Source organism: Cryphonectria parasitica, assembly GCF_011745365.1.
Source record: "Cryphonectria parasitica EP155 unplaced genomic scaffold M406scaffold_2, whole genome shotgun sequence".
In the NCBI taxonomy this organism is placed as follows: Eukaryota; Fungi; Ascomycota; class Sordariomycetes; order Diaporthales; family Cryphonectriaceae; genus Cryphonectria; species Cryphonectria parasitica.
In genome coordinates this window covers 5,208,593-5,224,276 of record NW_024468910.1, presented here as the reverse complement: position 1 = coordinate 5,224,276, position 15,684 = coordinate 5,208,593, and the positions used below count along the sequence as shown (strand labels likewise).

The 15,684-nt window shown below is 50.6% G+C and overlaps 2 protein-coding genes across 2 annotated transcripts; both read right to left on the bottom strand.

The window, feature by feature from the left end:
• Window positions 1-3,414: 3,414 nt before the first annotated feature.
• Window positions 3,415-4,983, bottom strand: M406DRAFT_273933 (uncharacterized protein). The gene has a single exon (XM_040918200.1). The coding sequence runs from the start codon at window positions 4,798-4,800 to the stop codon at window positions 4,069-4,071; it is 732 nt and encodes a 243-aa protein (XP_040780271.1). The 5' UTR covers window positions 4,801-4,983; the 3' UTR covers window positions 3,415-4,068.
• An 8,694-nt stretch (window positions 4,984-13,677) lies between these two features.
• M406DRAFT_75791 (uncharacterized protein) lies at window positions 13,678-14,168 on the bottom strand (the record flags this gene model as incomplete). Its single annotated transcript, XM_040925901.1, has 3 exons — window positions 13,678-13,781; window positions 13,866-13,873; window positions 13,915-14,168. 3 exons carry the CDS (start codon window positions 14,166-14,168, stop codon window positions 13,678-13,680), a joined length of 366 nt encoding a protein of 121 aa, XP_040780270.1.
• Window positions 14,169-15,684: the final 1,516 nt, after the last annotated feature.

The following is a 15,684-nucleotide window of genomic DNA, read 5'->3' as shown; positions in this document are numbered from 1 at the left end:
GGAAGCAAAGTAGAACAAGGTAAGCCTCCCACCAAAGGATATTTGCAGTAAGTATGCCATGTGAGTTCCCTTGCTTTCTATACTGAGTAGAGTGTTCATAGGTGCTCGAGTGGGCGGCACTCCGTCTGAGAGTTTTCTGCACACCTTCTGCTGTGATAGATAGATGGGCCGATAAGTGAGTTGTAGATAGGGATGTCCTCGAACATCCAAGTCCCCAGGCGATGTTTCCATCCTACGAAGCTTTACCAGCGGGAGAAAGAGTGTATCATCTCTTACCGCTCCACGCCACCTCCCTGATAGTGTGCAACAGGAAGAAGAGTATCTTAAGCTCCTTAGGATAAGGCTCGAGATACCTCTGATTTATCGCCAAGGAAGATGTCTGAGCAGACCATTGCTACCGCGCGCGACGATTGTCTCAACCTCTGATGGTCAATATCTTGGTTCACGACATTCAGTACTAGCTGTTGCTGTTTGCATACGAAGTCCCTTCCGCCTGTTCTAGGCCAATTGTTCAGTCATGAAAGAAGAGAAGAAAACGAAAGGGAAGAGATACTTACGAGGTATAGTCAAACCATCTCATCACAAAGCCATCACTTGCCTTGGGAATCGTCGGGACTCGGCTAAACCAGGCAGGTGAAGAGAAATGCATAATTACCGGCCGCCCTACCATTTACACTATGGCACAGCCACTGGAACACCGGCATTGCGCTCACACAATGCTCGCAGCTGTTTTCTCCCCTACCTAAGCTTTTTTTTTTTCCTTTTTTTTTTTTCCTTCCAAAGTTGCTAAGATTTACTCATATATATCCAAACATCGGCCCTGTGGGAAATCGCACAGGAGCTCTCTCCCAAAGATGATCAGTTCAGTTGAGAGTTTTCCCCCTTTTCTGTACCTTTGAGTCACCACCGTGCACCATTTACTCCTCCTCTGTCCACTTCACAACCCTTCACATTCTTCCAAAGATACCCATCTGTCCCTTAGGCGGGAAGGTTCCCTCCTCCCAGGTCCCCCCGAGGTGCGAACCCACCTGCGCACATGGGAGGTGGATCCCCCCGCTCTCCTCTCTCCATGCCACGCTGAGATCTCAGCCAGTGCAGGTGTAGCTGCAGCAACAAGCAGCATGGGTTTCTATACTTCGTTGTTTTCTCTATTCCCTATCTTCTCTATCTCTCGCTGTCTCTCTATCTCTCTCTCTTTTTTTTCTTTCTCTCCCTCCTAGCATATCGCCGTGCTTCGTCATCTTCTCTGTACAAGGACAGAACCTAGCGGGAGGGCAAATAGAACAAGTGTAAAAACAAAAGTGAGGGAATTCGCTTTTTCCCTTCCTTCCCTTTTCTTTTTCTTCTTTTTTCTTTTTTCTTCCTATCATAAATAAAACAGAAAAACCCCAGAAGCTCAAAAGGTCAGCGCTTAGCACCCCACCAATCACGTCTCATGCCCAGTCCCAGTCCCCATCACATTCAACCCCATGCACGACATGGGAAGCCGGGCGCTTAGAACCTTGCCCAAGAACAACGGGAGGGGTGGCAGAGTCGCAGCAGCGAGGCACGTGAAAGGGTGGGGGAGGAGAGAGGGGCGGACATGTTACTACCATAGTACAATGTACACACACACCATTCGAGTTGTTGCGCGCGTGATCCTTGATCCTTGTCCTTGGGTGAGGGTCTTGATTCGATATCTGGTTGGATGTTTTGATGGAGGAGGGGACGGGAAAGACTGAGCAAAAGAGGCTTTCGAGTCTCTTGTCTGAATGAATTTTTTCTTTCTTTTTCCTTCCCTGTTTTTGAAAGGTGGCAATTGTTTGAAGGCTGGGTTTTTCTGGTGCTTTCGCTCTCTTCCTCTTCCTCCTTCATCTGATTGGGGCTTCGGTTCTCTTCGAATGAGCCAGCCCGATCTGTACCGTTTGTACCGATTCACCAAGTAAATCTTCCCAAAGATCACCACATCCTCTAGTCTTAAAAGGTGTCGAATCCACTATCCTCCCTCCACCTTTCGCACCACCTTTCGCACCACCATACCAACCCCCCCCCCCCCCCAAATCTTTCAAGGCCCGTGCCATCTACCGAAGAATGGAATGCATGTACAACCAGAGCTACATCCCTTAGTCTACCTCCACTCATTTGCTATGATAGGTACCAGTGGGGTGGAAAACGGACCCGCCAGCACCAAAGATGCTACTCCAAGCCCCTAAAAAAAAAAAACCGGAAGAGACGAAGGAAGGAAAGAAAGAAGAAAAGGTACAGAAATGCCCAGAAGTCGGTGTAGTCGGTGGCGGGCATTACTGGGCCTGAATATGCAAGGCCTAGTAAGGTCCCCCGGTAAGGCCTGCGAAGATCACCACCCTACATAGTGTGCTTCGCCGTAGGGGGGAGGAAAGAAAGAAAAAAAAAACAAGAGACGCTGCATCTATTTCCTTTCCGTTATGTCTTGGTCTTTTTCTTCTAGTTCTCGATCTTATCATGCACTCTGCCTTACTATCGCTGGTGGTGGGGGGGGGGGGGGCGAAAACGGAGAGAGCTGCAATGCTACGGTGAAAAGACACGTTCGTCCAGGTGGTATTCGCCCCCTTCCAGTCTCGACAGCAAACGAGGTGTGAACTTCGCCTACTACTCAAATCTATCCCCCCGGGTGTTGCTTCGCCGCCTGCGTGCATCTCCCTTGCCGGGCCCAGAAATGGGGATCTCGTACTGCAAGAGACCAGAATGCGCACACTATCTACATGGTATCTGAACATACCCTCATCTCAGTTGCCCACTGGGCCTAGCATCCGCTTTTTGGAGAGACAACCTTACGAGAGAAAAGAAAAAGGGCACCCAGCATAACAACCAACATTATGACTGTACCTGACAGCAAACTAGCTACCACGATACATAAAATCTCGAATATAGGAAAGAGATCTGCCTGGTTAGGTGGCTACGAGCGCTGCTGCTGCTGCTGCTGCTACTACTATTGCAGTACATACTATGTAGTAGCACCACTGCTACAGTACAATGTACCATAGTACATATGACCTACATGTCGACCCACCCTCTCCCTCCCTCCGTCCCTCCCCTCTCTGCTCCAAGGGGAGTGGAAAGGCGGCCCATCCTAAAGGCCAAGTGCGATCCACTGCGGGAAGTGCCTCCTCTGGCGTCGTCCAGTCAAGTGAATTTCGGCGGCCGCCTTTTGCGACCTGGTCACTCCCGCTTTTCCACTCGACCATTGGTCGCCCGCCGTTTTGTTCGTCTTGCCCGAAAGTAGTGAAGTCAGTGGCTGGGGATAGGGGATGGAGAATGAGGATGGGGAACAGCAAACCCGTCACAAGCGGATCCGGAAGTAAATCACAGCAAGTTTGGTAAGGGGGAAAACAAGGAGGGTAATGTGAATTCCATCAGGTGGTACAGAATTGTCAAGACCCAGGAGGAGTTTATACACTGAATAAATATATGATTGCATTCGTTCAAGAACTGCCTGCCTAGCTTGATGGCCATTTGCATAGCAGTTGCATAGACATAAAGCTCATTCCGTTGCAGTAAAGCAAGTTAAAGAAGAACAAGAAAAGGAAAAACAGCAGCCCCAGGTTTGGGCAAAAGTAGGTATCCGCCGATGGTATCTCCCAGCTTCCATACATAATGTGGTCGGAGACGCCGCCTGCAACGCCGGGTGCCCATGTGATTGATTGTGTGTGACAGACATGTCCAAAGCAAGATGGCCGGGGAGGCCTCAGATTTCGTATCCTCCAAAAAAAGTTTCGCCTCGCAACTCCGTATTCCTCCTTTTGGATGGATTTTCTTGGGGGAATGCAAGTCATGAACGATCATCAACGTAAAAGGAGATATTGTGTTGGGATGGTGTAGATAAGAGCCCTTGAGTTGATAGTCGAGGGTGGTGTTAGTTGATGGCTGGGCCAATTCGTTGGCTGACAAAGGAAATAAGGCGTAGAGTGATTGATGGTCTGATGTCGTGTGATGTAAACTCGTGTGTTCTCGCGAGAATGTGGTGCTTCTGATCCTCTGTCCCTCTTGTTTGCTTCCTCCTCTCCTCCTTTTTTTCTCCTTTTTTTTTTTTTTGTTTCATGCATCGTCGTCTCATTCAGCAGATGCATCGTTCAATTTCCTCCGTTTCCCCCTTGGCGCGGGATCCATCCTCGGCGTATACGTGACCGTTCTGGTGACCACCTCTCGAATATGCCTCACACTTGTTCCCTTCTTCTCGCACCGGCCCGCTTGGGCGCCTGCGCTAGTCGGGCCGGCACTGGTAGGGGCCGGGAGTAGAACCTCTGCATGCCTCCTCGCCTTCAGCGCTGCTTCCCAGTCAAAGGGGCTCTTGAGGCTCCGTGCACTCCAGGGTGAGCGCACAGGGCTGTCTACCGCCGGGCTGGGCGGGACACGCAGGCTTGGGAACGTAGCTGGGCCTGTGGCAGGGGCCGAGAGCGGGTATGTGGCGGCTGGTGAAGCCGGATGCCTAGTGGAGATAGGTGCGGGTGAAGGCTTTGACGCCTTGTCTTTGTGGTCGCCATCGGGACAGCTGCAGTCCGTGGCGGTGCTGTCAGTGGTGGTGGCAGAGGTGGGCGCGCTGTCGATCTCTTCCTCTGTGGTGCTGTCTGGAGCGTCTTCCGTCTTGATTGTCTGGACCGTCTCCACGCTGTCTCCAGTCGAGGTTCGCTTCAGGGAGGCCTTGCTCGGCAGGGGAGCCGTGAGCGGAGGGCTCGCCATGGCGGGCGAAGCAGGGTTGATAGTCTTGAGGAAGTCCATGTAAGCCAACGGAGGCGTGATGGGGGTCTTCTCCGTTGGTTTCTCCTCGATCTTTGCCGACAGCATGCTGGGAGTTGGTGGGTAGTCGAACGGTGCTGATGGAAGGCCGGCAGAGGGCAGGCCGGCAGAAAAGAGGCCGACGGCAGACAGCGGTCCCTTGAGCGATGCGGCCGAGTGCGGTGTCCTGACAGACGAGGCAGACCGCAGAGCATCAGTGGGGAAGGTTGCCGTGGTGGGCGTCTTGAGAGACGGCAGCTTGGGTCGTGTGGCAGACATGGTAGGCATGTGGTCCGTTGTGTGGTTTTGGAAATGTTTTGGTGCTAGGAGCGAGGCAAATATATGTGATATGTGACAGCAGCAGGGCACGACCAGTGGTGTTTAGAGCAGACGAGTTGAACCGACGATAGGGGCTGTGTGTGTGTGCGTGTGTGTGTGTGTGTGTGTGTGTGTGTGTGTGTGTGTATGTGTGTATATGAAAGTGCGAATGTAAAGGTGGGTGTGGATGTGCGTGTGTGTGACAGGCGTCAGTCAAAAAATGTTTGAAGAAGAGTAGACCATCAAGTCAAGCGAATGACTCGGGACACGCTGCCCGTTGAGCTGCAACAGTGGACAGACAAGATTCGACTCGCCCTGCAGGAGGGAGACAGAAAGAGTCAAGTCCGGCAGTTGGAGAGGGGAGGAGGGGTAAAGAGGAAGAAAAGAGGGAGGAGGAGAAGTGGGAGGGGAAACGGTGAATGGGTTGACGGCGGGCTGGACGAGGATATATGCAATCCAGGGCCAAAGTAGGCGCAGTAGGGCCACTGACGGCGGCAAAGATGCAGGTTGCAAGTGGGTGAAGGTGGGATGCGACAGGATGTAGGCTGTCAGTCAGGCGGCAAAGGGGTGCTCTGCTCAGAAAACGGATCCACAAACTAAGCTCCTGACAACCTAGCCCTCCGCGTGTGTTTCCGCGACCAGGGAGGGGGAGCAGGTGGACTGGGTCCAAGTCGAACCCGAAGACGCGGATCGAGTGGGACAGGGGGATGTTTCGTTCCCTGCCTGTCTCTCTCTCTCTCTCTTTCTTTCTTGGTGGTTCCGCTGGTCGGATTGGTTTCCCAGCCAGTTGCGGTTGGCGTCTATTTTGCGTTGTGGTAGTGCAAGTTGTTGTGTTGGCGCTTCCCCCAACCGTGTAGGTAATAGAGACCAGGGAGTGAGGGCGTGAGGGAGGAGGTTTGTTGTTTTGCAGTTCTGTCGTATGGAACTGCGGTTCAGCGGCAAGATAGGTCGTCCTCGAGTGTGCCTATGAGGTCGTCTTCCTGGACTCGGAGGAGACACGAAACTGCGTTGCCGCTGGAGATCCGGGGCGAGGAGGCCTGTGATCTGAAGCAGAGGAGGGGAGGGGTAATGAACTTGTGTGTGCAGCGCCAGGAAAAAGATGGACCACAAAGGCAAGAGCACAACTCTTTTTTCTCTTTCGCAGCAGACGAGGTGCTATTGGAGGAGCGGCCGCGCTTGTGCTTGAGAGATGCCTTAGTGCCAGCTCGAGGTACAGCCAGCGAGTCCCGGTCGGTCAGGGTTGCCAGGTGGGTACAACAGCCCTCGGGCAGGAACAGGGCTCTCTCCCCCTCTTCTTTTCCTTCTGTCGAGCTGTGCGTGCGGGGTTGGGTGTGTCCCTTGGAGGAGAGGACGGGAAGGAGCGAGAGAGAGCTTGTGATCCACACAAGCTTTGGAGAGGGAAGGCACCCGGGTTGTTGTTGCTGTGAAAAGACAAGATGGAGGACGAGGACGAGCGAAACGTTGATCCGGTAAGCGCTGGGAAGCTTCCGACTACTGGAAGGTTATTGGAAGAAATGCCAGGGCGTCACCCCGTGCGTGCCCTGTCCTGTTGTCCCTGGTCAGATCTGACTGGCAGATCGTCGGGTGTGATAGGCACTCTGTCTCCCCTCGTAGGGCGAGAATCCCTCAAACCAGGAACGGCAATACTTGGATGGAATACACACACTCCGCAGCCTTGTTCTGATCTTTCGTCCCCCTGGAAATAAATGACAGACGATGAGTTGAATCAATATTTTCAAAGTCGTAAAATGCGAGCCTTGAACAATGACGATGATGCTCGCACCAATATTCGAGGAAAGTACGAATGAACAACTGAGAGGGAACTCGCAAGTGCCTCAAGAAAAAGTCGAGAGAGAATCAACCAGCAGCGATCTGCGAGAGAGATAGGCAAGGGCCCCCCTTGTCAGGTGGAAATGGTCAAACCCCCTGTTCCTCTGTAGCCGCTGGGATGGACACGTCTGGAGCCTGTGTCAGTTATGATTGGGCCGCTGAGGATGCACGCTAGATGGGCCCGGCACACAGCGCGCTTCGCTATTCTTAGCAATGGCTCTGCGAGTGGGTGGGAAGGAGGCAATCTCATTGGATAGAGAGAGGCTTAATCATCCGGATTAACGTCCTCCAACCAGCGTCCCTGGTCTGGATCTTTTGACCTCGAAATTTCTCCAAGACTTGGCTTCGTACTCTCACCAACAGATGATGGCCACAAGGCTTTGGACGCAGTTTTGTGCGACTTGACACAGCCGCCTTGATGGAGAGACAAGAAATAAAGAAGAAGAAAAAAACAAGATTGAAAAGAAACCAAACGTAATTTCAACAAGGATGCCACAAAAAAGGAGAACGACCAGGGATGTTTTTCAACGAGAGAAAAAAACTGGTAGGTGACTCGTACGGTAAAACCGGCAGAGAAAGAACTTGCCACAGTATGCAATACGAGGAAAGCAAGACAACAACAAAGTTTCTCTTTCAGAGGTGGATCGAGGGAACATTGGTTCCTCAGTCAATGCAAGTGAGCATTCCAGAAGATCTTCCCCAGCATATTTGTACGTCGACATTCTTACTATCAACGAGTTTGACGATTCTCTCCCCTCAGTTTACCTAGGCGCCCATCAGGCAAACCACCCCCCCCCCCTCCTCAAAACGCATTTCCTTCTTTTCCTTGATCTGTATCAACAAAGAATATCATAATTTCTATCAATCCCTCAGTTTCGAATTGGACCTAGGAATAGACAGACTCCACATCATCCCAGCCTACTTTCATTCAGAGCGCGCGGATATGAAGCATCGTCAGGACTGGAAATTCCAGCTCTCTCCTCGCTGACTGGCTGGCCACCTCCTGCCTTGACAATATCAAGATCCGGAAATGACGGATTCAGATCTATCTTGTGTGGCTTTCAAGAAACCCCGGGTTCAGATTCCTGGCAGGGCCACTGGAGCGCGCGCCACATGCAGCATCTCGCGCCCCCCCCCCCTTCCTCGCCAGGTCAAATCTGGGCGCCACGAGCCGGACCAGACGATCTGGTTCGAGGACCACCCCCAGGATCTATCTGGCTTTCTCCACCCTTTTCTATGTGTCGCTTCGCTTGGAGTCGAGTAAATCTCCAGGACGATGACCCAAGCCTCTGGTGACGAAGCATATGCCATGCCGCCCATACTCTAGGTTTCGAGTAAAGCAAAAGCTGGGTAGGTATGGGCCGCAATCTCAGGCCGGAAGGTGGCCGTCTGGACGCGCCTCGTGGCTTGTTAGGATTCCAATGCGGCGCGGAGAGTCGACGTCTCAGCTACACTGTGCCGCATATTGTTATGGCGGACAGGGGATTTCCGTCTGTACACACTTTGATGACCCACCACTGCTTGCCAAATCTACTATGTAATATGGTAGTTTTTTAAGTGATCGGCAAGCTTCTCGAACATTTTTCACTCGGCCGGGCCCACAACCGCCGACCCCGTTGAGGCTCGTCCTCACGCCCGCCCCAAAGCGCGTGCATACGCGCCCCACCCAAGAAAGTTCTTTGCCGCCGAGCTCTTTTTTGTCGCGCTGCTTTTTTGCTTGACACGTCAGGCTCGGTGGCTGGTGTTGGCTGCACCGCGGCTGCTGATACTGTGGGGGACGAAGGGAAACTCTTCCCCCCTCCCACCATCGAGAAACGTCGTCGTCGTATCACTCGAGGCCACGTTTTCGGGTGCTGAAAATGACTTGCAGGACTTTCCATGTTATCATCCCCACCAGTCTTGCGCTTGTCCACCATGCCCAATGATGTGGTTTTGTGTTTCTCCATATGGGTGTGTGGTGAACGGAGAGAGCATGACGCTGATTCAGACGTCCAATAGGATGTCTGGCCGGTCCTCCATGACCACTGAGAGAGGAAGTCAGGCCCGTTGCACACACAGAGGACATGTTGCTTCTTAGACTCTATCACTCCTGGAGTCGGACATTGAGAAACTGGCCTTGTGCCGCTGATTGCCTGTGCAGCTAACAAGCAGCGCGAGCCAGAGACCGAGATGATTAGCCCCCAGTCAATTATGCTAGCATACTGCGGAACAAGCTCTTGTACGTTTGGTGGACGAACCTATTGCTCATTCATCTATTACTCTGAGCTACTTATGTAGTAACGAGGATAGACTCAATCCATGTAAGAACTTCCTCGCATTTAAGCCTTGGACTATTGGTCTGTCATAACTTTGTAGTTTGATCCAAGGGAAGTATAACACAGGGTTCGACGCGATTTGAATGCTTTCTCCTTAGCTCAGTGACGACGTCGTCTCGACGCATGAATTAGTCGTGCTCCCTCTTGCTCGTATTTGTACCAATCCAACGTTGATATAAGTGTACTTGAAACGAGCTTCTGTTGTATCTTTCAGAAATCCCTGGTTATCATGATCACGTTCTATCAGACCTTGCAATTGCCCATGACTGTGCCAACCCTCCGTGATAAAGAATGACCGCTTAAAAAGCAGTGTCTGAGAATTCTCCCGACAAAACAGTATCTCCCAATGCTCATTGTATTTCTGCACATGTGATTTCGTCTCGAGCCACGCCAGTGATGGATCAAATGTACCAAGGTTCGGGTACAGGGCTAATTTGTACCAATAAAGCATGTTGTCAATATCCTCTTTCGATTCACGAAGGTGAATAGTGGGTCAACATGCAATGAGACGACGAGATCTCATCCTTGGCCAACGGATTGTACTAAAAATTGGAGCAAACCAGTCCCTGTGTCGAGTTTCCAGGCAATCAACCCGATGCTGGTCTTGTGCATGAATCCGTCCATATCAGGAACCATCTCGTGGTACCATTCGTCTATGCTCAGAACACGTGGCAGAGCACCTCTCGAGGTATTTCTAGCGCAACAACTTCTGATGTCTCCCCTCCAATGGGCTTCTTCGACAGTATTCCCTTTTCAGACGTGATGCCGAGAGCGTGGAAGGATTGCGAGTGGTAGCTCGACATCTTGTCTAGGGTTAGAAGTCTCTATTGCAATCTGATAGGTAACACAAGAATACAGACAGGCCAAAAGAATCCTTTTGGGCCAGTTCAGAAGAGGGCTCGAGCTTCTTAAAAAGACATACTACTTGCAGTCGTTCACTTAAGGTTATTGGCCTTCCTGCTCTCTGAATACCAGCTGCCGGCGGCACCCAGATTCTTTCGGTCAGATCTAGGGTCTTCCATGCAATCTCAAGCTCATCATTGTAAGCAGCAGGTCTCGACGGAGACCGGGGCGTATTTTTTCCACTCATATATACCGAGAATGATTAACGTTCAAGATCATGCAGCGTAGAAACAATGGCAAAATTCGCCCTTGGAAGTAGCCATATAATTTCGTGTTGTATCTTGAGTAATTAATTCAATTATGAAGGGCTTCCCTGTCTGTCGAGCCCCAGCTGGAACACGCTCCTCATCAGTTTCGGGCACCAATGAGCCACCCGCGTATCTTCATTATATGAGGAACCGCGCGCGTCAATGGTGTCCAATACATCTCTCAATAGCATTGCGTCATGTTCCATTTCAAACTGTGGGTAATTTGACGCTCGGATTGTTTCAACTTTTTTTATTTTCGAGTCCTGGTTTTTTTTGGTTTTTTTTTCCCCACCCAACCCCCCGCCCCCAAAACAAAAAAAAAAACCAGAGAGAAAGTTATAGCCGCCGCCTCCGTGTCAACAGAAGGCCACATCCTCATTGTGAACGGGCGGAAAATAGAGCCAAGGTACATCAACAATGACTTCTTGGCGAGTACCATGTTTCACGGGCTTCTGGGCAGCCAACAGCCTGAGCTGATCTCCTCTCATGCCTGGGCTAGTCCTGGGATTCCCACTCTTAGACAATTGGAGGAGACTTCGCATCTGGGCTTAGCTGTGCTCAAACCAGACGCGCCACCGTTTGTATGAGCTGCAGGCACACTGCAGAATGCATGAGCTGCAAGCACGACGTGGCTTGCGCATGGCCTATGGACGCCGTACCATTCTATCACTCAACGCTAGCAAGCAATCGACTTAGTCTTCCCACGGCCCCCAATACTGATACTTTTGCCATGAGCGCTTGGTTCGGGAATGATTTGCCAATCCCGTGCGTGCATAGGAGACACACACTCTCTCTCTCTTAGGCTACAGATCAGCACCTATTTACACAAAGGCTGTGGGGGCCGATCTCGATGCCCAAGCCCGTCTATACACTCGCTGGCAATAGATAGCCTCAAAGGTCAATTCGGCTCGGTCATTTGATAATTGACAAGAGACTTCATGCATGTAATTCACATTTTCGAGCCTAGGGGGGAAAAAGGAATGAGACATGAATCATTTTGATCGAGGCTACGAACAACGATTCTCGCTCGTACGTCGCCGAACATAGAAACGATTGCGCGGTTTCAAGTGCCCAATAGTGCAAACACGCAAAGGCTCACGAGACCAGAACGGCGACATACGATCGATCGCTTGCATGTGCGTACATGTTGATTATGCAGTCAGCAGAAGTTATGTGATTCTCGTGTGCAGCCGCCACAAGGACAAGTGCGTGTCAGCCTCACTTGAGAGAATACAAACACACGCATTTCCCTAGAGAAAAGAGGGGTTGCATTTGCAGTAGCACCCGGGCAGCAGCAGCAACAGCAGCAAGACCAGCCCGTCTTTAGTCTATAGAGACCTCAAAGCTACAGCAGGACATGTCTCACCTTTCCCCTACAGTTTATCAAGTCATCGGTATGATTACAATCACGTTAATTGGATTTGGGGGCGGAAAATAACACAGACGACCTTGAGGTAGCGTCTTATTGAGCTCACCCCAAGCTGCGCAAGCGTGCATACACGGCATGATCATGTTGTGCCAGTGTTTGAAACCAGTCTACAGAAATACACCAACAAGTTCCGAGGCTTATCGTCGTCTGTTGAGGCTTGATTTCCTGTCTAGATATTCCTCGGGCTACTGGCATACTACTTATTGGCCTTTTTAATCAGTAGTCTATTATATCCTATCCGCACCCCCATCTACGTTAGGATTTCAAGGGCCGTTAAGTGATTCTGCGCTGACGAGGCTCAGCAGTGAGTACTGCTCGTATCTCAGGGAGAGCTCGAGTGCCATCCGAGCAGGTGAAACGCAGCTTCACTAGCATGATAGATGGGAAACCGAGGCGGTGAGCCATACCAGCGCTTCATCATGTTCGTATTCAGACCCGAGCATCATGCCGGCCGGTTCATCCACCACGGCTAGGCAGATCAGGTCACCGCGCTTCCTCTAAGACAAGTACAAGTTGAGTTCCGTACTCGGAGCATACCCCATAATAGCTTGCATTAGTTCTCGTTGTCTCAGATTCTTGGGTTTTGGACTACATGATTCATTCTTTCTGTCCATACGGCTAAACAGCGGACATATACTGTAGGACAGCGTTCCTACTTGCCATGTCTCATGATATGTGTCCCATGATCAATCACTTCGTGCATTGAGAAGCTTCTACTCCAGTGTGATATGCCGCTGTTCTATCGCTCCCCATTCATCTCAAGCAGAGTTGTCTTCCTCTGAGCGTTGCTACTAGATGTATTGCAGCGGCCATCTCAAAGAATACTGCCTTGTGTGTACGAAGTACGAGATGGCCACTTGACCGGAGAACTCGGCCAAGTCATTAGAGACATGCTATCTCAATTGACCTTGAGGCAGGACTATAGACCATGTTTGCCGAAACGACGGGCAGAATATACAATGACTACAAGGATGGCATCCCCAAAGCAAGCTGGAAATGATACGCCTATATACAAGAAATTGCCTAACATACAAACCTGTAGAATGTAAAGAGGCCGGTACGAAAGTCATGGCTGGAGCTATACCACTGATACATAAGCTGAAGCGTCTGTGAAAGCTTGATGCCAAGTTTTGGCCTTCAAAGAATGTTGTGCAGCTGATGGGACTTAGCCCATGGTCTGTCTTTCTAGTGTAACACGTCTCGCATCTGGATCATCTTTCTGTACCACAGAATTATAACTGCCGCGTCCGAAACTGCGTCTTTGGTCTGTACCTGTATAATCTCCCTACCAACGGCGGACAATGGAGAGATCCAGATTTTGTTTTTTCTTGTACCTCAGCGTCGACCTATCGCTGCTCGGGTATGTGAATATATTCAAAGATAGTATATGTCAGCCTGTGCGAGCACATGCCCTCGGCTGGGCTTGTTGTCCTCCACTGCCTGCTCATGATCCGAGGGTCTCCCTTGAGCCCTTCTCCCCTATCTGAGTACGGTCGTTCCGCCCGGTGACAACGACCTGAAGTTGGCCTAGCGGTTCCAGATGATAGGCAAGCGCCTCTCGCCAGAACCTCGTCACATCCGTCGGAGCTGAATATGTCGCCACCCATGACCATTCACTGTTGTCAAGCCGTTGTCCTGCAGTCTCTGCAATATAGCTCATGAATCGGCAAAACAAGGAGAAGTGATAAGTCGAGACTTATAAAATGTGCTAAGAGGGTTATTAGTAGCAACCAACCTATTTATCTCTCAGCCAGAGTCCTTTTCCTGGGTGTAGATACCGTGATCCTTCCGGACAGTCTCTTGACCGTTAATTCCACGTCACACGGTTGGAGAAGGAGCATGTAATATGCAACAGTGCCATTTCCTATGGGAGACGATCAGTGAACAATCGGCAGAGAAGAAGTCACCGCAGGTATATCCAGGAGCAGGCGATACCAGAAGACGACGGAAAGAAGAGCCATACCAGCCGCGCGGCAGGGTCTTGGATATCGAAAGTCAAAGCACTACCTATGGAGTCTCAGTTAGCAAAGAACATGCGAGTCAAGTCTTCATGAACAAAGAATGCACAACATGTAGTAATACTTGGCTTACACACGTCACTACAATATGTTTAGAGGCGAATAATCCTGTACGGCCATACCTGACCAAAAATATCCTGTTGAGCCAGGCAACAAACCAGTCTTCAAAGACAAGACAGTATCTGAGTGGGTGCGAATCAACATCCTTTATATCCCCGGATGATGGCCTTTGCAGCGTCACCGAGTCCCCTGATCTCGTGCCAAAAACAGTTGTCCTCTGGAACACAAATTCTCTCAAGTAGACGAAGACGAGGAAGTGCGGTGTGTCTGAGGGTCCCAGCAGAGCCTCGATGCCGGCTTTCTTTCCCATTGGCATTACTGCTCAGGAAAGACTCGGTTCTAACATCCCCGCCTGGAGAAGGAGGGGGGAGGGGGGTGGGAGGGATCTTTTGCATATAGTACGGTGCACTTGATCCGGATAATAGTCAGCAAAGTGAACAAGCAAGAAAATATCATGTATGCTTATCAAACCACTCCGTTATGGAGGAGAGAAAATGAAGACAAGACTCACAAGACTCGAGTTGTTCAATCCTCAAGCCCAGACTGTGTCCACCAACAACAACAAACCAGTTCATCGCCCCTAGCCGCTCTCAAAGGCCAGCAAGAGTGATGCCATGGCCAATAACCTCCCAATAAGAAGTGATCGTAGAATCGGAATGGGCAACGTGATGGGCTGGAACCTCTTCAACGCATGCAATCTCTTCAACATGGAACCAATTAGGTGGCACGGCTCTGGGCAAACCCCAATCGACGGCTTGATTGCAGTTGTGTGTTAGCCAATTCGTTTTCCTGTTCAGCTTTGTAACCGCTCTTTGCCTTTACTCCCGAACTAAGCAAATGGGCTTACCCAGGTAAAGGGACCCCCCTTTTCCAATGCCTCTCGGAGGATGATGGACGGGCCCGATGTATTTCGCGAATGTGTATGCTACGACGAGTGATGCTGAGTCCTATAGAGCCGGCGTTTTGCTGAACCTGAAGACTTCTCATCAGTATCAACACGACTAAACTTCTCTTTCTTTCTTTTCCTTGGGGATTTTTTTTTCTTCGGGGGGGGGGGGGGGAGTGGGTTTTCTACTACTGGATCAGTGATTAAAACCTCGGGTTGAAAGTCCCTCTGTGTATATGGGCAACTATAACCCTAACCCTTTTAAGGGAGACTGTTCGTATTTAGTATGGTTAATTGGCAAGATGGGGTTCAAAAGATACCTCATCTGAAACAACTAAGCTTTCCGAGTATTTCTCAAGTATATTTTTGTCAAGCTTCAATGTCTTGTGTAGAGTATCTCATGTTGAACTTTCGTAGACGTTCACACAAGCCGAATCGAATAAATACTGACCAAGCACATGAACCCCAGCTAATGTAGTAAGTATATGCTGCTCAACTCACAAGCCCTTCAAGAGTAACACAGTCTAAGTGGCCCCAAGAATGTACTCTTCTTGTCGTCTTGTTGCAAGACACAACACACTTGTGTCTAACCTGCTTGTGACCAGCTACCCCCTTCTCGCCCCTCCCTCTCCAAAGGGCGCGCAATAGATACTACTCTCCTTCCGTCCCCTTGGCCCCGGCTCTCCTTGCCCGATCGAGGGGCGAAACAAGAATAGAAGTCCCAAAGTAAGTCACATCTTCTCTTCCCCATACAGCACTTCTCTCGTGTTAAGTCCACACCCGAGCCAAGATGGAAGGGAGAATGACAGCAGGTCTCAGTCCTTACCTCAGTCCTTACCTCCTCCGCCTGCCCTTCCCCAGGATCCGGATAGTCATTTCTGGCACGGAATCACGACCCATTAGCTCGCGGGATTTTATGGCCACCCCTCCCTCCAAAAGAAAGAAA